At 36.3% G+C, this 23,535-nt stretch overlaps 1 protein-coding gene across 6 annotated transcripts in view; it reads right to left on the bottom strand.

Moving 5' to 3' along the window:
- Positions 1–639: 639 nt before the first annotated feature.
- PAPOLA (poly(A) polymerase alpha) overlaps positions 640–23,535 on the bottom strand; it is a 58,175-nt gene continuing 35,279 nt past the window's right edge. Inside the window, exons 15-22 of one of the 6 annotated variants that reach the window (XM_004754724.2) lie at positions 22,065–22,174; positions 17,977–18,098; positions 14,081–14,223; positions 11,147–11,247; positions 10,702–10,922; positions 7,011–7,073; positions 4,886–4,960; positions 640–2,818 (exon numbers count right to left, since the gene is read on the bottom strand). In XM_004754724.2, coding sequence (XP_004754781.1) covers positions 2,723–2,818; positions 4,886–4,960; positions 7,011–7,073; positions 10,702–10,922; positions 11,147–11,247; positions 14,081–14,223; positions 17,977–18,098; positions 22,065–22,174 — 931 coding nt within the window. In that variant the 3' untranslated portion in view covers positions 640–2,722. The remainder of the gene's footprint in view (positions 2,819–4,885; positions 4,961–7,010; positions 7,074–10,701; positions 10,923–11,146; positions 11,248–14,080; positions 14,224–17,976; positions 18,099–22,064; positions 22,175–23,535) is intronic. The other 5 variants (XM_013057412.2, XM_013057413.2, XM_045073444.1 and 2 more) reach the window with 5 other exon arrangements.

Raw genomic sequence — 23,535 nt, 5'->3', positions numbered from 1 at the left:
CCTCCACTGGAAGCACTTAAGATCACCAGAGTCAGGAGCTGGCCATTACAAACGTTCAAAGCAGTTCTCTCCTAATCCATGAATTTCATATCCAATATTGAGCATTTGGGGGTTTAAAAAAAGCAGTATCTGATTTGGGTTTAGTAAAATGAGAAACAGAAGATCCTAGCCGGTTTGTGGTCTATAATCCTAAATTCACTGAAAAACAACAGTGCCACCTGCTGACATAGAAATAATCACCAACTGCATTGAAAACCAACAGTTCTGAAAAGGAAATGAACCAGCAGTACACGGTCTACATGCACGAAACAAATATACAGAAAAGGCATAGAGTCTACATACACAAAATAAGTTCTGTGGGCAATGGGACGGTGGAGAGGGAATCATTAGTGACTACATTCATGTTTTCCTCCCCAATGATCATTTCTATGAAGAACAGTGATCACGGAAGGTATCGGTTAATACTAGGCTGCCACAGCATAAAGAACCAGAAGCACATCGTCTCTAAATGTAAACAAAGTACATTCTTTTGCAAATCTTCACTTACGGCCACACTATAAACTTTTTAAAGCAGAACCAATTTATCACTGAAAAACAAGAGAAATAAAGTCAGTCAAAAGAAACCAGCCGACTGTGGGATTGTGCTGTTTTTTTTTTTTTATTGTGTTTTCAATGGAGAAATACATCATCTGTTTACAAAATAGCTCTTGAAAAATACAAGGAGTACAGATACTATAAAACAAAGCAAACTCCAGTCATGAGACACTACATACATCATGCGAAAGCAACAGTCTGATCTCCAGGTTATGAAAACTAGAATTAAAAAGTCACTACACAGAAAAGGTCCAAGTTTCCAGCTTGGCAAAACTTGGGTGCAGTTACATGAAACGTTTAATAAACTGAATTTTTTCCCCCAATGTGTAAACAAAATGACAAGACTAAATCTGTGCCTGGCAATTTCAATCTAACTCTGAAGCTACACAACACACACACACACCTTGTACACTTCACCTGTTAGCATGACCATCTTTTTTCTTAGGTGGTGGGAGAAAGGGCAAGGTGAGTGTGCGGAGCGAAGGTGTGGGAAGCGGAAACACTGCCTACTCGACATCATAAGGTACGTTGAAAAGAAAGCCTCAATTAATGCATAGCCTAAGGGGAAAACTACACTCCAATTTTGGAAAATTAATTTAGGAGGATGGGGAAGAGTTTAAGTAACTGCAGTTTAACATGAAAAATGCACATGTGATAGGACGGAGCACGATGAAGAGTCATAAACATGCTCATCAGAAAGCGTTAGGTCTGCTTTGTCCAGATTAGGAAAGAATAACTAAGTTTCTCAACATCCGGCACCCCTCATACTTCATGACGATGGATGCTCTGCTGCTTAATTATGAGGACTTCTTTTCTTTGCAGAAAGGAGTTCCTAATCTATTGATCGGATAAAACAAAATGAAAAAGGAGTCGAGAGCTGACTAGATGCCAAGTGCTTGCTAGAAATGATTTTTAAAATGTTTCTACATGTAAAATTTACTGACAAATTTTGGTCAACCATTTAAAAATAAAAATTACTTTAAAATTCTTGGAGAAAATGCCTTTTGCCCACGTGTTTAAAATTGAAAATCAACTTTACTACAGAGAGGAGTTCTGTGGAGTGTACAAAATTCCGCCTGTCCAGAGATCAAATGGCCGTCCCAGATAGGGCATCACGTTCCACTCGCATTTCTTTTAGTCACCCTAAAGTTTCAGCCACAAGACCGAAATTTAGTGTTCTGTGCCACATGGCCACAGGATCATTGGTTTCACATCATGGCTTAAGAAAATACTGGCATTTTGTTTCTTATGAAATTAAGTTCTATCTTCTGCATATAAGCAAATAGGGAAAAAGAAAAGGGGGAAGGAGCACAAAGCTTTGTTTCAAAGACAACAGATTGAAGGCAAAAGAATATGGAGCTTAATAAGCTCAAAGAAAAATATCTGCTGGCTGATCGCTGATTTGTATGCACTCTAAACAATTCTATAAATAAAACTAATATATCACTTCTTAATCATGACCCCATCAAAACCAACTATTTCCTAATTATTATTTCAATGTCAAATATACACCCTTCGAGTTGACATTTCATTGTTAAGGGCCGCAGCTACCGCACAGGGACTGAACTAGATGTCCTCCCGTCCTTTCTCTGAAGCAGAACAGTGCGCCGCTGCACAATGCTGTCCAATTTGAAGACTAATGGTAAAGGAAATTTTTCAGGAAAAAATAAAAATCCATCAAGCTGAAAATCTAAAATTAGTTCTACTTTCTAATAAAGAAATACATAAAAGTGCATCATTGAACAAGGAATTCTTATGCCAGTTTGTATTGCAAATTTTCCAAACAATGCATCAAACATAAACCCAATCCAGACGTCAAATTATGGATACAAATATAGCTTGAGGTTGGTTTTTTTTGTTTGTTTGTTTTTGTTTTTTTGTTAAAGGCAGTAATTTTTTGAAATAGTTAATGCAACTGTTGCTAACACAATAATAATAGTACTCCTGGCTTCACATACTAACCTGGACTTCCGATCAAGTGCTGATTAGCCCAGTAAGGGAGGTCACAAAAAAAACCTAAATCCATTTTCAGTCATGTCTAGTCTTGTACCCTCCATTCTCCTTTTTTAGCATTTGAAGACAACAGGTTGAGTTGGCAGATATTGTTTATGGACCCCTGAGGTTGTTTTTACCGATTCAATCTCAGTTTTATTGAATTCTTGATAACAGGAATAGGATTTGCAGGGAGAGCAGGGATATCAGAAAGGTCTGTACTGGATGTTTTCTGAGAACGAAAGCAAAGAACACAATATTGTTCAAAGCACTGTTAACTTAAAAAGGAGATTTACGTTCCACTGCTTGACTCTCTAAGAAATGGATGGAAACCTTACCATAGAAGTACTAAAAATTTTAAAGAGAAACAAGAATAAAGTGCAAATAAATATGCTATTACTATAAAATTATTTGTTCTATACTTGTAATTTTAAGATAATAAAATATGAATATTTTAGCAATACACAGAAAACTCTTAATTAATTTTAAAATACAGCTTTTACAGCCACACTCCTCTAAGAATGACCTATCATATAATTATTAAAGTCATGTTAAACTGTGTTTACTTGTAGTAACACTAACAGTTGTGAAGTTAACTGGTGCTGGAGCACCCCCGTGTGGGAGAACACTTAAAGTTCACCTCACACACTGGAGAAGCAGTTACCAAGACATTATTTTCTGACCCTACACATTATTAAATTAAATCTATACAACTCAGCAATAATTTAGTTATTCTAAATTTTAGGAAAACTTCATGTTAAAAAAAACAATTAAATCACAAGCCTTCTTTACCATTCAAAAACAGAGAGATAAATTTTTAAATGTTTTATTATGGGAAATTCCAAGCATCCACACAAGTAGAGCATTCTATGATGAATCCCATGTAGCCATTACCAAGCTTAGCCAGCAGCCCAACCAGAACCATCCACTGTCCCCCCCCGCCTTCACTCCCAAGCTTACTCTGAAGCAAATCCCAGAGATGTGTTTTAAGTATTTCAAGCATTCTTAAAACAGTAAGGATTCTTTATTACACACAGCCACAATAGTATAATTATCTCCCGGAAAGAAATATACCCCTTATATCACCAAATATAGGGTTTTTTTTTTTTTTGTAATCTACATCATCATTTTTTTTTATTAACTGGGTCATTTTTCTCTTAATGTCTCTACAAATCTTTCCATTAGAAATTAAGTTTCTACCTCCCCATAAAAATACAAAATGGTAAATTACCCACGAGTACTCATCACCATAGGGATGAATTTAATAAGACAAACTTTGAAAACAGTTCCCCATTGTAATGTGGCAGGCTAAAAGACATGCAGTCACATCACAGGAGCTTAAGACTGACAGAGACTACTTTGTCCGGGTATCAATGCCAAGCACATTTCCTCGTGTTGTTTTAGTTACTTCCTCTATCCCAAATTTTTATTAGATAAAAATTATGGAAATAAAAGACATTCTAGAAAGTCAAAATGTATTTCTCCCTTTAGAGGCTATGAGGGTTAATAGTTAGCAAAAACACATCTTAAAATTACCACATTAAAATAACTCTGAGCCACAAAGCAGCAAATATCTCTGCGGCAGTTCCGCAGCCTCACCGTGAGCAGCAATGATCTCAGTGGGGCTGCAGAGCATCACCAGCTCCATGTCTACTTAAAGAAGTATTTACTTTGTGTCAGAGTATACCCTAGATTCCAAATATACTCAAACTGAAAGGGTTCAAAAAGAAAACCATTGTTTCACAAACAAAATGAAGGTTCACCAATCAGTATTCAAAAAGAAATTGATTCTAGGTGCCTAGTGTATGTAAGAAGGGACTATCACAGAATTTCTAGGACAAATAAATAATTTGAAATAATTATGGGTTACATTAATAATTGAAAATCAGGAGTAAAATGTAAGACAGAAACACATTTTATAAAGAAAATATCATTTTAACCTCACAAAAAGATCTACAAAGAAATGTTTTTTTAATTCTGTCATGACTCAAAATTCACTCTTTAATCTGTAGAGAAAACCTTTATATGACTACTGCATATTGTGACTAGTGAGGATTTAAATAATTTACAGTTATCAAATAACATATAAGGGGATGGGTTAGCATCTTGACAGTGCAAAACAACGGTTCTATCGAATCTGATGCCCTACCTTGAAACTACGATACACACTGATATGCTAGTGAGTTAATTACTGTTACAGTGAAAATTTTAACAGTCTTCTGTATAAGCTCATTTTAATTCATTATACCACACTAATCTTAACATTTATAAAACTCTTCTTGCTTTTTGCACTTAGTACCTGAGAGGCCAACAGAGAAGCCGCTGTGTGAATAGTTTCTGATTGAGTTGTACTTGTCTCTGTATCAAGTTGTTCCTGTGAGACAAAGAGGACGGGGGAGGAAAGAGACTTAAAAAAAGAATAAAAGAACATGACTGGGTTTGGTGGCTAATAAAGAAGACAACTTGGAAAACAGGAGGATCAAGAGAGAGGTGAGACCACATCACAAGATCATGTAGTGAGCCTGGCGTGGGCTGCCTCGCCCATCACATCACTTATATTTCTATTTGCCTACTTTAACTCCATGGGCACAGTCAGAATATCTCCTGACTTTCCAACTACCTCCAACTTAGACATTTGGAGCAGATAATAATTAAAAACACACACAGGCACATTATGAAATGTTGCCCAGACAATAATTAATACACTAGAAATCTAAGCCCTAGCTTATGTGAAAAAAACAAAACCTGGTTAATATTATTAAATAAAACTACCTTTTCAAAAGGATAAAAACTGCTCCCACACCTTTGATTAAAAGTAGAAAAAAGTCCCTAAAATATTCCTTTTTGTTTGTTTGTTTGTTTTCCCCCCACCTCCTCAATAATCAATGCCCTGATCTACTCTGTGCTATCTGAAAATACAGGGAGAACCACGTCATGCCACTGCTCTCAACGCTTTTAAAGCTGTGCACAAAACAAAATACTACATATACCCAGAAACAGATGAAAATAAACATGTAAAAATCTGAATTTCTGTAAAACAACATAGATAGTAATAAAACAATGAAATGTCAATTTTCTCTTATGAAACAAAAGAGGGTAAACAGGATGCAGGTAACAGAAATGGAAGTACAGGCTTTCTGAAGCACAAACTGGAGTGATCTACTGAGTTTTACAAGTAAGCATATTATTTGCCTCAGTAACTCCTCTTTCATTAATTTAGTGGCTCAGTGGGTTAAGCCTCTGCCTTCGGCTCAGGTCATGATCTCAGTGTCCTGGGATCAAGCCCTGCATCAGGCTCTGCTCAGTTGGGAGCCAGCTTTCCTCTCTCTCTGCCTGCCTCTCTGCCTACTTGTGATCTCTCTGTCAAATAAATAAATAAAATCTTTAAAAAAAAAAATTTAGTCTAATAAATATAAATGGACGGCAGGTATTTACCCACAGTCAATACTACAGTAAGGAAGAACTCTCTTTTTTTTAACAGAAATAACTACAACAATTGGAACTGTTTGAATACAATATGGTTATGGCCTTAAGATAGCTATTAATATTTTGTAAATTATATCATCACAGGAACAATTTTTCCTGGTTTACAGAGTGAATAAAAAGATTTGAAAGCAAAAGGCATTAGTACGTGTGCCCAAATAAAATCTATCAAGACACCAAAAGAATACTTCCTAAAATGTCGATTATGGGAATAATTTGGGAGGAAGAGGATTTCCAAATTTTCTACAATATGAAGAAAAAGTTAAAAGCCTACAGTACATTCCAATTTCTGAAAAAATGATGTCCAGAGTCTAATGTGGTTCGGCTAAACCACTCTCTCATCTCATCTACCTCATCTCAGGCCCCATGCACTCCAAAAGGCTCTTGCCAGAGCCTTCTGCCAAAAACTGGTTCTCAAAACATAGCCTACGTTCGCACCAAGAGTGAGATGACCTTCTCATCTTGGACTGCCCCAAATCCTACATATCCTTCAAGGACTACGTCAAATACTACAAGGTCTTCCTACAAAGCCTCTTAATACTTCTTCAGTCAGAAATAACATCCCACTGCTCCTGTCCTTCACACCACCACAGCAGCCTCAATTACTCTGATCTTCTCTGATAATATAATTAGTTGCTTCTACCTCTTATCTTCTCTACTTAATTACAAGTTCCTTTAAAGGCATGGAACATGGCTCACTTGTCATTTTATGCCATTCAGTACCCACCCAGATTACCCTGCATTTATTAGGACCTCAAACATTTGAGAAATTCAATTTCAGCATTATAAATTAACGTTCAAAAGGGACAAACACTTCTCTAAAAAGAATACTAAAAGCAACCTACAACCTAGAGAACAAAAAGACAATACAATATTCTAGAGACATTTCTATCACATCTTCCGTACTCTTGTGTATGTATTCCAAGGCTAAATTAGTATACCTTTGTTTCTGTTTTATCATGTCCACTCAAAGCAAGACAGTTAGCATCTTCGCTTGTTTCATCCTGTTTTTGAAAAGAAAAGCTTTATTCTCTAAAATGAAAAATTTAGATTATCTGCCAATCAATGCTTTAATTGATAAAAAAAATTTTAAATTATAAAATAATTTAACCTGTAAAATCAACTATGGCCCTAAAGTAGATTACTCATTCACTTGAAAAAAAAATTTTAATGTAACATATTTAATTTGGCTTCAATATCTTCCAAACAAAGAATATGAAGAAAGCTGTTACTATTAATCAATACCACCTGAATACTTTCCTAAACCACTAAGTTCATAAAATATTTTTTGTAAGAAAGAGGGAAAAAAAAGAGTTCTTTGATCTAACAATTTAGAAACTTGGAATCCTATCACCGCCATTCTGGGAAATTCACATACATATCAGCACTTTTTATAAAAGGTTCTAAGAAGTTCTATAAAGAGTACCTCTTTAACTTTCCCCAACTTAATTAATCACAGAATCCCCCTTGCTTAGTAAAACTTAGTAACATCCTGAAGAACAGGTGGTTTGAGAAATGCTCTCTTCCCAGTCTTAATTTTTTAATTTATTATAGTTATATTAAAAAACAACTCATTTGATAAAGGAAGGAAAAGGGAGGCCAAAGATGGCTGCACTTTCCCATATTTGCAATTAACATCCCTTTAAGAATAACTATTTTAACCCTAATTTCTCTGCTGTATTTACTAGGCATAATTATAATTTTAAATGCAGCTTTATAACAAGACATAGAAACTATGTTTCTATGAGTAGAAGAGATTTAACAGTTAAGAAATTCTAATAAGGGCCTTATATTTGTACCCTGAAAACAGTACAAACTTCAAGAACAGAAATTTGTCATAACTAGGCAAATACTAAACCTGACTGGAAACGCAGCATTATAGAATTATTGCTAATACTTGTAAATATACTGGCATATACATACATAGATATGTACACACACACACATATGGTGATAATAGACTGTAGTTGTGTTTTCAGAAGTCTTTATCTTTAGATACACACAGAATATTTAGGGCTGAAATGCTATGCCTGGGATTTGCTTCATAACAAGGGAAAGGAAGTCGATGTGGAGATGGAGGAGGCTGGCCGTGGGCCGGTAAATGTGGAAGCGAAGTGATACAAACAGGACTGTTCATTAAAATTTTGTACATGTTTGAAATTTTCCATAAGAAAAAGTTTAAAAATACATAGGCAGCATCATTTAACCATACAATCCAGGGCAAACATTAGTCTATTTTTATTTTACATATCTGTAAAGCCTTCGCCTATGATGCAAATCAAGGGGCAGTACACCTCCTAAGCACCCTGAACCTGTCTGTACACATGTTAGCGCATGATTAATTAAGACCAGTGTTTCTTTCTGGTTAAAATTTCTAATACCAAGTACTCATTAACAGAGAATAAGAGATCCAGTTGAGGAGAACTCCAAAGTGATGATATTCATAATAATCTTCTCCTTTAGCACCATGAGATTTAGGCCTGGGTTCTAATCCTGACTGACTTTAATTAGCTTTATAAACAGAAAAACCACCGAAACTCAAGCTCCTCCTTCTGGGCAATGAGGAGATCAGCCTGTGAGATACCTCAGACCCTCACGTCTCTTGTATATCATAAAGCTGTTTTTGTTAGTCAACTCCATGAGGCTGCCAGAAACAAAACCCAGACTCTGAGAAAACATTAAAAAAAAAAAAAAAATTGCAAGGAAAAAAGGGAGGGAAGTCGGTTTTAAAGAATACTTAAGAGAAATCAATCAACAGCTATACAGGGATCTTATATAGTTACAGAATGGAACAAAGACTTAAAAAAAAAAATCACTGATGATGCAATGGGGGTCAGTTGAGCACTGACTAGATATTTGATTTTTCTAAGCAGGGTAAGTTTAGTTTGTTTATGCTTTCTTTTTTGTAAATCTTATCTTTTAGATACATGATTTAAAAAATACTGATGATATATGAGGTCTGGATTTTTAATTTCTGTAATACAGACAGAGGGAGATGGAAAAGGCCCAAAGAATGAAGGTGACAGAGCCCACTGTTCCCAAAGCTGCAGCGGAAATGACTCTCTACTTGTGTATAGACTTAAAATTGTCCATAGTAAGTTAAAAAATCCTATAATCCTACTGCCTTCGTATCTAGACAGGAAACAGGAGTGTTTTCTACTAAGGTAAGTGCAAATGAAACTACCAACATTATGCCAGTACTCCATGGGTCAGAGCTCTCAGGAGCCATTAAGGGATTAAACCATTAACAGAAGTAAACAGAATGAATAGGCATCTCCAGTTATCCTTACCTGTACTTTACTAAGATCAAAAGAAATGTGAATTCTGAATTCTGCAATGCTCTGCCAAATTCCAAACAAGTATCAAGAGACACACAAAATGTGCAGTTTCACCAAAACCAGCACACTTTTAGGTTGCTGCACTACACAGTCATGCAGCATTGGGGGTCTGAATAAAAGATTCCCAGGCCTAACTTCTGGAGTCTCTGATTCAGCGTATCTGGAGGAGGCTGTAAAATCTCTATTAGAAAGAAGGGAAAAATCACTCTGAAAAATTCTGATATACAAGCAAGGCTGAAAATCATTGCCTTAAGAATTAACTACAGATGGGTTTTCAGGATAGGAGTTGTAAAGCATGATATGATATAATCATTCTTAATTCAGGACCATTAGAGTGATAAAATTCATCAAGTTATTCATATTCAGTTAATAGGGACCATATTCAAAAAAAACCTAAACCAATATGCTTCAGAATAAGCTGGGGAATAGAACACTTACAAATTAGTGACAATAACATTTCACTATTACAGAGCAAAACACTCTCATGAGAAAAATCCAGATTTTTTTTTCCCCATTCTAAAGAAGCTTTGATGAAATAAGTAAATTCCTAAGGAACAAAATTTCAACCAAAAATCACAATGAAATTAGTTTTTCGACTGTCATCTCTGAGACAACAGTGACTGTCCTACTAACTGGAAAAAAACAGGAGAGTGAGTCCAGGGAGCAATGAAATTGTGTGACAAGCCTACTTACTTCTGTTTTATATTTCAAAACACACACCAAAATCAACATACACTTTTAATGGTTTCCCTAAAACTATCTGAGACTTTGGCAAGGCAAATTGGCCACTATAAAAAGTGAAAAGTATTGTGAGAAAATTTTCCTGGAGGGTTGGAGGAAGCAGTTATTCAAGGTCTCAAAATTAATCTGACTTTAAACTTTGGCCAGTTATTCAGTAAGAATTCCCTAAAAACCTCTCAGTAACCCTGTAACACCAAGTACAGTGTAAGAAACTCTAAAACTCTACTTGGATCCTGGAACTATATCCAAAGGGGCTATCAAAGAATCAGTACACATAAAAGATACAGCTATGAGAGAAAGAGAAACTGAGATGACATGCTAAACTGTGCTATAGACTAAACAAGCTCAGTTTAAATGAGGCCCAGCTTTATGGACGAGATAGGCACTGAGACGGTAGAAGGGTGAAGAGACACTATGGCCCTAAGGCACTACCTAAACATTTTCTAAATGCTTTCTTCCTTGCTGCTCTTAATTTTGGCTCGCAAAGATTTTCTTCTATTGGACTTTAAAATAGGCAGACTGATATTCCCATGGCTAACTAAAATATAGATACCTCTTCTGTTTTGGTTTTCTTAGGACTCTCTTCTTTATGAGGTGAGGACGTCCTCTTGACTCCTACTATAGGGTTAGGTATTTTTGTTGCTGCATTTCCTGAAGGTCTAGGTGGTGGGTTTACCAGACGTGTTGAAGAAACAACTCTGGAGACCGTAGGCTTTGGTGGTGGCGAAATGGCTGGCTGTGTGGCAGTTTGAGGAATGCTTTCACTCGATGTACCTAAGTAGGGAAGTACATGAACACCAGAAAAATTACAGTAAATCCTGTCAACAGCAAGTTACAAGTAAAGCTTTAGTCTGAGTTTTATTTTTTCATCGATAATAACACAGTAACATTAAAAAATTGAATTCGAACCACTTAACAAATAAAGCTACCCTTCAAAATGAAGGCTAACACCAAACACGGTGTAAGGATTCTCAAGTCTGTCAACCCCATCTCCTTACCCCCTGAGCTTTCACTGGAATTTACTTGTGGCACAGAAACTTCAGTAGCCTGTATGTTGGTCACAGATGCTGCTGTTACAGCTGGAGCAGGACTGTTTCTGCTAAAAGAAAAATTAAAAAAAAAAAAAAAAAAAGGTGAAAACCGCAAACAGGAAAGTATAAAACTCCGTAACAAAATTTAATATGGAAATTATTATTTGAAGGAAAGGATTCTTTCATTTTACTTCTGTGTATACATCAGTAACTGACTTTATTTGATAAATATGACCAACAACCCAAAGCGCTTACTCTAAAGCAGTGCTATCCCACAGAACCCTCTGGAACAATGTCTCACAGCTGTGCTATCCAGTACGGTAGTCACCATACAGATGAAGCTACTCTGCACTTGATATATGGCTGGTGAGAAACTGAGTATTTTATTTTATTTAATATTAATCAATTTAAATCACCACATGTGGCTAGTGACTAGCCTATTAAACAGGACAGTTTTAAAAACAATCTGTATCTGATTTAGGGGCGAAGACTTAATGGATCTGAGGTTTAAGTAAATCCTGTCAAAGGCTATGAATAAGAAGATGGTCTAAGAAACAGAAATAAATTCCTAAAGGTTCGTGACACCCTAAAAGCAAACCGGTGGCCCAGATAAACAACAAAGGCTTTCAAAGCCATCCCTCCTCTTCTATGTTCTGGATCCTACTCCCTCCTGTCATTTCAGGAAACTGAAATCACCCATCCTTTACTCTATCTCTTCAACTTTTTTGTCTCAAATAAATCCTATCGCAGTTAAATAATCTCGTTTTAATTACCCCTTGCAAGAAAAATAAAAGCACAAAGTCCTTTGGTTATTCTCACTCCCTCGGCTACAGCTGGCACTCTGCAACTGTGGAACACTGACATCCTGACAAGGTGGCGGCGGCAAGAAAGGACTTCGACTTTTGGTGCCTACAAGACATTTGCATTTAACCAGGGCCGTCAGCTTATTAAAGCTTTGGAGTTCGGGGGCGCCCGGATGGCTCAGTCGATTAAGTGTCCATCACTTGGTTCAGCTCAGATCATGATCTTGGGGGCCTGAGATTGAGCCCTATTTCTGGCTCTGTGCTCAGCACAGGGTCTGCTGGATTCTCACTCTTCCTTTCTCTCTGTCCCTCCCATTCATGCTTTCCCAAATAAATAAATCTTAAAAAAAAAAGTTTTGGCGTTCACTGGTACACAGAAGTAAATGAAGTCAACAAGCGCAGATGATCCCACTCCCCCAGGGAGAATACTGAGCCAGGACAAGAGCATCCTCAAAGGCACACACATCTAATGATCTAAACAGAAAGGAAGAGCTGGCCAGAGCACCACCACAGATGCAGAAAGAAAACCAGAAAGAGCTGGCAAAATGGTTAGAGCATAGTAAATACTCAAAATATGCTAAGCAAATATACAAACTTAAAATCCAGAAGTCTTATTTACAGATGTTACTCAGTATTACACGGGAAACTGTTGTTTAAGCTTCTGAAGTTACTTACTTACTTCAGTTACTCTGAAGTTACTATTTTACATACAGGTGCATGAATTCAAAATACAAAAGGCTTTTATACAAATCCCTTTGAAGGTAACCTCGTATTTCCATTAAAAATAAAAAAGACTCTACAAGGATACACTGGAAAAATTTATAGAAGATTAAACCTAAATACGCCTTTTTGTGTTCTAGTTCTTGCCACCATAGCCATCTTATTTCTTTCGTTAACAAAAATGTTTTAGCTGTGTTAAATGATTCTAAAGACACTTAATTCTTTAAAAAAAATAAATAAATAAATTCCTGTAAATAAAAGCAGCCTACAAAGACCTTCACCTTCCTTAGAAGACCCCTAGTATGTCCACACATCTGCTCCCCAGCTATACAGATGTAAGCAGCCCCAGGACAGAAAGGCGATTTTGTCCCTCTTGTCCATTCTCTTGTCCATTCACCATACTCCCCGGAGGCAGGAGAAGCCTCAATACAGATCTTTCTTAAGATGGTGTTACGTCCAGTTAAACCCACCATAAACTGAAAATACCTTAAGTCGAAGATGATTTAATACCCATAACCACCAACCATCACAGCTTAGCGTAGCCTACCTTAAACATGCTCTGGACACTCTCATTAGCCTACAACTGGGCAAAACCACCTAACGCAAAGCCTGTTTTATAAAAAAGTGTTAACTATCTCCTGTTATTTACTGAATATTGTACTAAGAGGGAAAACCAGAATGGCCGCAGGGGTGCAGAATGCTTGTGGGCGTACTGGCTGCTGACCCTGGGAGCGAAGGGCTGACTGGTAGCTATGGCTCACTGCTGTGCCAGGTACCACAGGAGACTATCATAAGGTGGTGTACTGCTACTCTAGGAAAGGTCAAAATTCAGACTTCAAATTATGGTTTCTACAGACTGTGTACTGCTTTTATACCGCTGTGAAGTCAAAACATCTTAAGTCAAACCATGTTAGTCAGGGACCATCTATATGTGAAATCTGAGGGATTACAGCACTAACATTCATTCACATTTGAATTAAGATACACCTGTCTCAAAAACAGAATACAAGTACAACACAATAGGATAAAAAAAATTACTTTCCCCCCAAAATAAGTTCAACTGCTATCTTGAATCAGAAGGAATAAAAATAATATGCTAAATAGAAGACTCTTGGGGTGCCTGGGTGGCTCAGTGGTTTAAGCCGCTGCCTTCGGCTCAGGTCATGATCTCAGGGTCCTGGGATCGAGTCCCGCATCGGGCTCTCTGCTCAGCAAGGAGCCTGCTTCCCTCTTTCTCTCTCTCTCTGCCTGCCTCTCCCTCTACTGTCAAATAAATAAATAAAATCTTAAAAAAAAAAAAAAAGAAGACTCTAAAAAGAGGATTCATCAAATGCGTTTAGCGAACAGCCAGTCCACTTCCCTCCCTCAATTTCCTTACCCCTGAGAGCTGCCAGAACTGTTCAATGGACTGGTCTTCATAGCACTCGTAGGTGAAGGCACAGACATGCTGTTATCACTGTCCATAGACAAGTCGAGGCTGCTGTCATTCAGAGGCGTCAATCTGACACCTTCTGTTGAATGCTGCAATTAATAAAATATTTAGTCAAATATATATTTCACCCACATCTTTTACTTTGAAAAATGATTCCTACTACACAGCATAAATCAGTAAGTGCATGAAAACTCAGAAGTGTCATGCTGACTTATAATATAAGGTGAAGATTTCATAGATACACACCTTCTGACTTTTAAGAGGCCTGACTACTCTACAATTCTTCCATGGGAGAAAATAGGAGAAAGGAATGCTACATTAAAAGGACACATTCTCCACAAGATACACCGCACACTAAAAAGCACTATAATGTGAAAACACATGAATCTTAACTCAGACAACTATAAATATATACAGACACATACACATAGAAGGGAAAAAGTCTTAACGATAAACCCAATACTAGCAATAAATATCTCTGGCTTTGGGGATTGTGACCAATTTCTAATTATTCTACAATGAACACAAAATTGAGTAATATCAAAAAAAATAATCAAATAAGTACAGCACAGTACCACTTCTAAACATCTATAAATGAATGAGGCTCTCCCAAAAGAAAGAATTTCTGGTGCTCTGACTGCCAACTTAGAATTTTAACACGGTACATCTAATAGTATAAATTATCCTGTGAAAATAGAAACAGCAGAAATAACTTCCTGAAAGTGAAACCTAATATCCACATGTAAGTCCTAATGCTAGTCCTGCTTCTCAAAAATCAAAGCACTCAACATGTTACTTAATAGAGGAAAACCCAAATAAAGCATGATTTTTAAAGAACTTAGTTTCCGTTTCTACAATCAGTAGTATTGCAATATCAATTGATTTCTTCAACTTTTTCTCCAGAATACTTTTTAGCCTTGGTGCTCCACTTATCTACAGAAACATTTTAATGGAGATGACTGCATTGCTGACAAAAACCCACTTCCCATTCGTGTGTCTGTCTGTGTGTGCATGTGTGTGCTCCAGTTCCCCAAAGGACAAGACATTCTTTGATCTAGCACTACAGACATTACTTTTGTACATAAATCAATATTAATCAAATGGGGAAGATGAGACCTGGCAGAATGGAGAGGAAGAGAAGGTAATGCCACATGTTTATGAAGTCAGTTGTGAAAAGAATTTTCTAATGAGCTTCTTTCCTATGCAAAAATGCTACCAATTTCATTCTCCACCAGTGTACAGTAACTAAATTACACGAAATCTACATAGTTACCTTCCTGCCCAGGTGATCAAACATCTGTGAAACAACAGGCCACTGCTGAGGATGATCTATGAACCTGAAGGTTTTAACTGGCTGGTTTGAACACAAAACAGTTGCTCTGCTTTGCCTATGTCTATACCAAATTTGGCACGAGAGACTTCAGTACCAAGATACCATAAATGTTCTATCCACACTTTCTAATAAAAGATAAATAATGACAGAACATACTACAAAGAGAAATAAACACACGTACACTGAAACCTAGGTCGAATTCACATCTCCTATTATACAACCATGGGCAAATTTATTAGCCACTTGGTTTCCTCTATTAGACAATACCTGTGGGTTGTTTTATCATTAAAAACATAGAAAAACATTCATACAGTGCTTTGCAAATAAACAGCAGTTAATAAAAGGAAGAAATCAAGAAGAGTCTAAGAAAAGATTCATGGATCTAGATTTCTAGATACTACTTCTAAAAACAAGAAAGTGTTTTTTCACTACAACTTAGAAATAATCCAAATGATGTCAAATAAAGTAAAGATATAGTCATACTATAGCCACACAAAGAAATACTAAGCAGCCACATTGTATCTGTAATGTAATATAATTTGGACACATAATAAACACCCAAAAAGCAGGTCACAAAAGGGCATGTACCATCAAAAACCTTTTAAAAATACATGATATGTGATTACATATGTGCACCAAGAGACTATGCAGAAACACACACTGGAATGCGAAAAGTAGCTATTACTGGGTGATGAGAGTACGGTTAAGCTTTATTTGATAAATAACAACATTTAGACTAAGTAAGTTATTTCTGAATGCTAATAATCCTTTTTGTTTCTAGATGATTATATTTAGATAGATAATACCTTAAGAAATAGAATAAAAATAAAATTTACTTAAATTATACTTTTGTTGTTTCAAATAGCAACAATACCATGTGAATAGGGGTTTTAAAAGGTAGTTGGAGAATAAAGGGTTCTGGAAAATCTAATTACCTCAGATATAAATAGATGTTTTAATAAAATAGAAATAGCTAAATAATGTTAAAGAACGTAACAATCTATTTACATTGACTTCTGAAAACACACAAAATGTTTATATGTTTTTACATGGAGTAAAGACACATTTAAGTATGGATGCTTAAACTCATTAATAACACCAAGGAGCAATCAGAAGACAAATGTCTGGTTTGATTATTTTAGTTTAAAAATAAAATCATTCAATGGCAAACTTTATGTATATTTTATTACAAATAAATAAAATGGCTTGAGAAAAGAACAGTACTTTTTGCCACTTTCTAGATTAGTTAACTCATAAAAGCATTAGGATGAGAAGAAAACAAGTCACATAAAGGCTTTAATGTACCAAGTTACTTTAAAAACAAAAGTGCCTTTTAAAACTGCATTTTAGACCAGACTCAAAAAGCAAGTACCTCTACCCCCAAGTTATGGTGATGGCAACAGAAACAAATACGAGCATTTGCTATGTGCTAAACCACTAGTCGAAACCACTTTCTACAGGTGTTAACTCATTTCATCCTCACAAAATATCTAATGAGGAAATTATCTTAATTTTAGAGAAGAAGCAAATCCAGAATGTGATGTTCATTATACAGGTGGCACAAGTCACAGCAGGGAAGCAGTGGAACTGAAACTGAGCCAGCCTATCTACTCCAAAGTTCTTTGCCTTGATTTGGATGCTTATATCATACTATATGCTACACTTTTCTTTCATATTCTCTTAAATAATATATTGTTTTACATTTTTTAAACTTATAAAATTAAAATTATTAAATTATTAAATAATACATATTCATCAGAACCTTTTAATTGAACATACTAATATATGTAGCTCTGACCCATTCATTTTCACTGCAATGTATAATCCATTATAGAAATTAGCCACTTATTCTTGAAATCACATAAAGTAAAAATGTAACTGTCATCTCTGCACTAAAATTCTAGTATGTCCTTTACAGTAAGTTTTAATAAGAAAAAAATGTCCTTTATAGTTATTTAAAGAAAAAATGTAATAAGTAAGTCAGTAAATAAATAAATTAAAGAAAAATAAGGCTGTAAGTTATTTGACAGGAAGCACTATTACCAGAACGACATGCTACAAAACATTAACTCTGGTCACCTCTGTTTGTGATCTTTATATTCAATAACTTAATTTTTTAATAATACACATCTATACTCTTAATCAAACAAAGCCATTTTATAAAAAGTCATGTAATTTATCCACATGTTACATAATTTACTTTTTAAAGGAAAGGAAATTAGCTACCGATGTGGGTATTAAATAGACTCTGAAAGAGACTATAAGTCTATGTAAAATAAGGACAGAAAGCATAGCCACTAGTCTGTCTGAGGTCTCCAAGTATGTGCAAGAAACACGCCTGGGAGCAAGGTTTCACAAACTGGAACTTGCTCCCTGGAACAGATTTTTTAAATGCTGTGATCTACTTCAAGCATGACTTAAACGGAGTCTAAATGCTTAAGTAGGGATAGGCTGAACACAGTAAAAACATTATGCTAGTAATGCTTTTGTAAGTACTTTCTAAATTTACCTTTTTCTTCTTCTGAAGAACATGACTAGGTAGTAGCTGATGGAGTTGCTTTCTTTTTACATGCATTGCTGCAATTTTCATGTCCACCTCAAACATCTTGCTGTTTATTGCTTGCCTATAAACTACACAATTATGAAATTGTTACAAGAAACGAAAACATTTTAACAAAGACAGTTAAACCAGGATAAGCTATTCTAAGTAAGGATCACTTTCTATCAATCCTGTGCATAAAACTATCAGGCCAAAATTACCTCTCATCTGACATAATCCATTGCCTAATCAAACTCTTAAGTACCTTTTATACCACGAGGTCTACACAATGAATAAAAGCACAAAGTATACTAACTCTTCCAGTTTATTACTCTTAAAATAATAACTTTAAAGAGGAACTCTAAAAAAACAGCAGAATTGGGGGGGGGGGCCTTCTTCATACCCTTTTGTGCTACCACTATTTAAAATTCTAGCCCAATTATGTAACAAAAGCAGCAAAAGTCAAACTTGACTAAATCCAAAGATACCTTTTCAAAAATGTGCAGGATAAAACTTTAAGTATTCACCATCTTCTACTGTACAATAACTCAAATAACAGAGGTCACAGGCACAAAAAGAAAATGCTAAAAATAAATTCATCCAAATTAGTTCCAGAATATCCCCAAATGGAAAAATTAATTCATTCAGTCATATGACAAATTATTTATTGAGCACTTATACTGTTTCGCACTGTTCCGGGCATGGGGGATACAGTAGAGAACGAGAGACCAAAAGAACTTCAAGTCTACATTCTAGTAGGGACAATACAAAAAACAGGAAACAACAAAGTAAAAAAAAATTCATATCAAATGATGCTAGTGCTATGGAGAAAACTGAGTAGGGAAGAAAAGAAGAAGCTCAGCATAGAAACTGAGAGGACATCAGAGCAGAGACTGAAATCAAAGTGAAGTAAGCAAAGATAACTGATGGAACCGCATTCCAGGGAGATCCAAGGTCAAAGACAAAATGTCCTCAGTTGAGAGCATGTCTGGGATGTTTGAAGAACAACAAAAAGGCCTTTGGAGAGAAGAAAAAAAATCAAAACCCATAATCCCTTAAGAGCAATTCTAGAAATCCCCAAAGCTCCCAAAACGTAAGTTCTTCCCAAAATTGGCACCAAAACTCATCTGGTAACAACAAACCCTGATCTAACCTATTTGTGGCTATATGGTCTCTACCTTTGCTTAATGTGAATCCCGAACAGTTCCCTAAAGAAATGCTGTCATTGACTACCAAATGTTGCTCCAAGCCCTACAAGGAATATTACCTTTATTACCTTTCTGGCCCCAAGACATATGGATAAAGGATTTTAAACTTAAAACAGGAAATGAGGCCGGAGACATAATGAGTAGTCCAGATTAGGTAAAAGCTTGCAAACCACAGTAAGGAAGGACTTGAACTTCTTTCCAAATGAGAATGGTAGCCATTACAGTTTTTAAGCAGGCAAGACATGATCTGGCTTAATATCATTTCGTATGCTGGCTGAGAATAACCATTATACCATTAGTAGCTGGGCTAGGACAGACCAAGGAAACTATAGTTAATGAGAGTAATACAACAGAACAATGATAAATGGCTTGGACTAGTGGGAAAGCAGCAGACAGCAATTAGTAGCAGGAATTTCAACGGATACTAAAAGTAGAGACAAAAGGATTCTTCATCAAATTATGAGAAAAACAGGAGTCAAGGAGGACTCTAAGATTTTTAGCTTGAACAACTACAGGGATATAGCTGCCAATACCTGAGATCAAAAAGATCTGAAGAGAAGCTGGAAGAGACTGGAAGTAAGAATTTGAGTACCGAACATATTAAATGTTTTATTAGAAAATCCCACAAAGAATGCAAGCTGGTATAGCCACTCCCAAAAACAACATGGAGGTTCCTCAAAAGGTTGAAAACAGAGCTACCCGAGACCCAGCAATTGCACTACTGAGTATTCCTAAAAGATACAGATGTAGTGATCTGAAGGGGCATGTACAGCCCAGTGTGTATAGCAGCAAAGTCCACAAGAGCCAAGCCAAAATATGGAAAAGAGCCCAGATGTCCATCAACAGATGATTGGATAAAGATGATGTGGTGTGTATATCCAATGGAATACTACTCGGTCATCAAAAAAAAAAAAGAAAGAAAGAAAGAAAAGAAATCTCACCATCTCCAACAATGTGTACGAAACTAGAGGGTGTTATGCTAAGCAAAGTAAGCCAATCATCTGAAAGTAAGACAGTCATCATATGATCTCGCAGGTATGTGGAATTTAGGAAACAAAAGAGAGAATCATGCAGGAAGAGAGGAAAAAATAAAACAAGACAAAATGACAGAGGGAGACAAACCTAAGAAACTCTTAAGAATAAGAAACAAACAGGATTGCTGGAGGGGAGAAAAGTGGGGGGATGGGCTAACTGGGTGATGGACACTGAGGAGGGCATGTGATGTAATGAGCACTGGGTGTGATGGAAGACTGATAAATCACTTAATCTCTACCTCTGAAACCAATAAATACATTATATGTTAATTGAATTTAAAAAATAAAAAATAAATAAAATAATAAAAATAAAAAACAGAAAAAATCCCACAAAGGGGGAGCCTGGGTGGCTCAATCGTTTAAGCATCTGCCTTCCACTCAGTTCGTAACCTTTGGGTGCTGGGATGGGGCCCACATGGGACTCTCTGGTCAGCGGGGAGTCTGCTTCTCCCTCTCCCTTTGCCCCTACCCCCTGCTTGTGCGGGGTTGTGCATACTCACTCACACTCTAATAAAATCTTAAAAAAAAAAAAGAAAAGAAAAAAGAAAATCCCACAAAGTATTCCATTAAAATGTTTCAAGATCCAGGACAACTGAACACTTCCCTCCCAAAATAAAAATTCCTTGAAAATCCTGATGGTTCATTAGCACAATCTTAGATAAATAATTGAGGATGAAATGCACAAAACAGATTTTCTAATTCAAGTATCTCTACACAATTTCTTAGTTTATAGTTCAAGATGACATCAGAATTTTTACTCTGGAAAAAAACACTTCTGCGCTATTCAGCAATGGAGTTACCACCCTCCAAATCTCACCCTAAAAAAATGTGTATGAGTGTTTTTGTTGTCAGTTATTAAGGGTTACTACTTGCTAGGGACACTAAATATCCCTCAGTGTTCCCAGTGTTCCTCACTAAGAATTGTGCCATATGCCACTTATATTCCTAAAAATGAAAAACCTACTTATCGATTATTTGAGAGAAATCAACTCAATTTTTCATAAAAACAGAGTCTTTTTAATCTGAATTTTCCAAGGAGGCAACTACCATGGGTCTCATTTAGAGTTCATCTTGTCTCATTTGAAAACTTAAACTGCTACTGTATCACCAACAGCAAGGCTGTTGATGGTCAGAATCACAGCGGACAGCACCACACCTCCAGGAGCAGCTCCGGGACAGCATACTGCTAGTGATCCCACACACAGTGCAACCACCTTCTAGTCGCCACACTCGCACATTCATCTCTGTCTCTATACATGTTTACCATTCCCTTGAAAAGTTGTACATCTGTGTATAGCCTTTGCTTCTGTGAACTACACCCATTTGTTCTTTAGACAAACTATTCTATCTCAGTTCTCTCTCTCAGGGTATGGGTGAATCTGAAATGTAGCTCTAATCACCCGATACTCTACCTGTGAATCAACACTTGAGTCTACTATATATTTGATACAAAGAATAAAATTTCCTCACATCACCAGAAGTCTAGCTTGTCAATGGCTAAGGTTCAAGATTACTGAGGCAGTCAGACACAGACTCAGTCTTCTACAAAATCAAATTCTCTTCTAACTTCAAAAATAACTGTTAATACATTAAAATGGTCCTACTTAACTTTAAAGCTACAATGCAAAAAAAACCCTCCTTATACATTAGACATTACTGAAACTAATAACTAAGCCAAAACATTACGATTATTCTGATAATCACTGTTTAATTTTCCCAAGTAAATTAACAGTTATTGCAAATATTACTATGGTACACATGAAGACAAATTAAAATATGCAAGTTACGTGTTTGGATCATCCAAGGAGAGATATACCTGTATCTGTGAAAGACTGAATATCATAGGTGAGATCAACACTGAGATTTTCTGAGTTTTCTGTTTTTTTAAACACTAACCCAATCACCCACATGGTGCGAAATTCTTCCCTGCAAAGTAAGAAAAGTGTTACTATTTTATCAAGACTTCATGAAAATGTTATCAATGTGGTTGACAACCTGAGGTATGTGGAATACAAATGTGTCAGCAAACTAAGTGAAGTTCTAAACCAAAATTCCATCAAAACTATCCCCCCAATGCCTGTCCTTCATATTCCTATGACTATATACACAGGGTACTAAGAGCCAATGTTAATGATGATCCCAAGTATGAAAGGCACAACAAAATTATGTTCAAACTAACAAAGGAAAAGGAATAATGCATTTTAGAAAAATCTAAAAAGAGAGAGAGAGTATTCTAGACAAAAATTTTAACTAGAACTTAACATATAATCCTTAAAATTTTTAAACTCAGTTGAAAAGGTGGCATGAGGGGCACCTGGATGGTGCAGTTGGTTTGAGCATCTGACCATTGGTTTGGGCTCAGGTTGTGATCTCATGGGTCACGGGACTGAGCCCTGCCCTGGGCTCTGCACTCAGCACAGAGTCTGCTTGGGTTTCTCTCTCCCTCTCCCTGTGCTCCTTTTCCCCTGACCCCTGCTCTCCCTTTCTCTCTCTAAAACAAATAAATCGTTTTTTAGAAAAGAGAAAGAAGAAAGACGACATGAAAGTAATTTGACTACAGCACAACAGCAGGAACAATGGGTGATTCAGGTACTTTTGAACATTCAATAATCTATGTGCTGAATGGATCAGTCTTTTAATAAATTAAGACTGCAGCAACAAAAAGTGATAAAAAACTCACATAACAATTCTTTCACAGGACTGCAAAAGAAAATAATCTCTATCAACAAATAAGAGTAATGGCCATACCACGGTCACAAAATCTCAAACGATCGGTTCCCCTATACTTTTCAATCTTTCTTTAATGCTACTTTATCTTTTTTAACTTCCTTCACCTTCCAAATGCAATGAAGTATAGGCAAAGTAGAATCTCAAGTAAATAATACAGGAACTGAACCAGAAACTGAAAGACCCTTAAAAGAATAATGGGAGCCTTTTATTAACCAATCTTCCCAGTGTTTCAGAATCTAACACAAATCAGATTTTTGCAAGGTAAATTTATTTTAAATTTTTTTTTTTAAAGATTTTATTTATTTATTTGACAGACAGAGATCACAAGTAGGCAGAGAGGCAGGCAGAGAGAGAGAGAGAGGGAAGCAGGCTTCCTGCGGAGCAGGGAGCCCGATGCAGGGCTCGATCCCAGGACCCTGAGATCATGACCCGAGCCAAAGGCAGCAGCCCAAACCACTGAGCCACCCAGGCGCCCCTGCAAGGTAAATTTAAAGCATGTTCTCTCTTTCAAAAAATTAAGATGAAAAGCAAGACATATTTGGGATAGCAGCTATTCT

The sequence above is a fragment of the Mustela putorius genome, unplaced genomic scaffold (assembly GCF_011764305.1).
Source record: "Mustela putorius furo isolate JIRA1106 unplaced genomic scaffold, ASM1176430v1.1 tig00000129_pilon_pilon_pilon, whole genome shotgun sequence".
Classification (NCBI taxonomy): domain Eukaryota; kingdom Metazoa; phylum Chordata; class Mammalia; order Carnivora; family Mustelidae; genus Mustela; species Mustela putorius.
The sequence above is the reverse complement of the archived record's forward strand: the minus strand, read 5'-3'. Positions and strand labels throughout refer to the sequence as shown.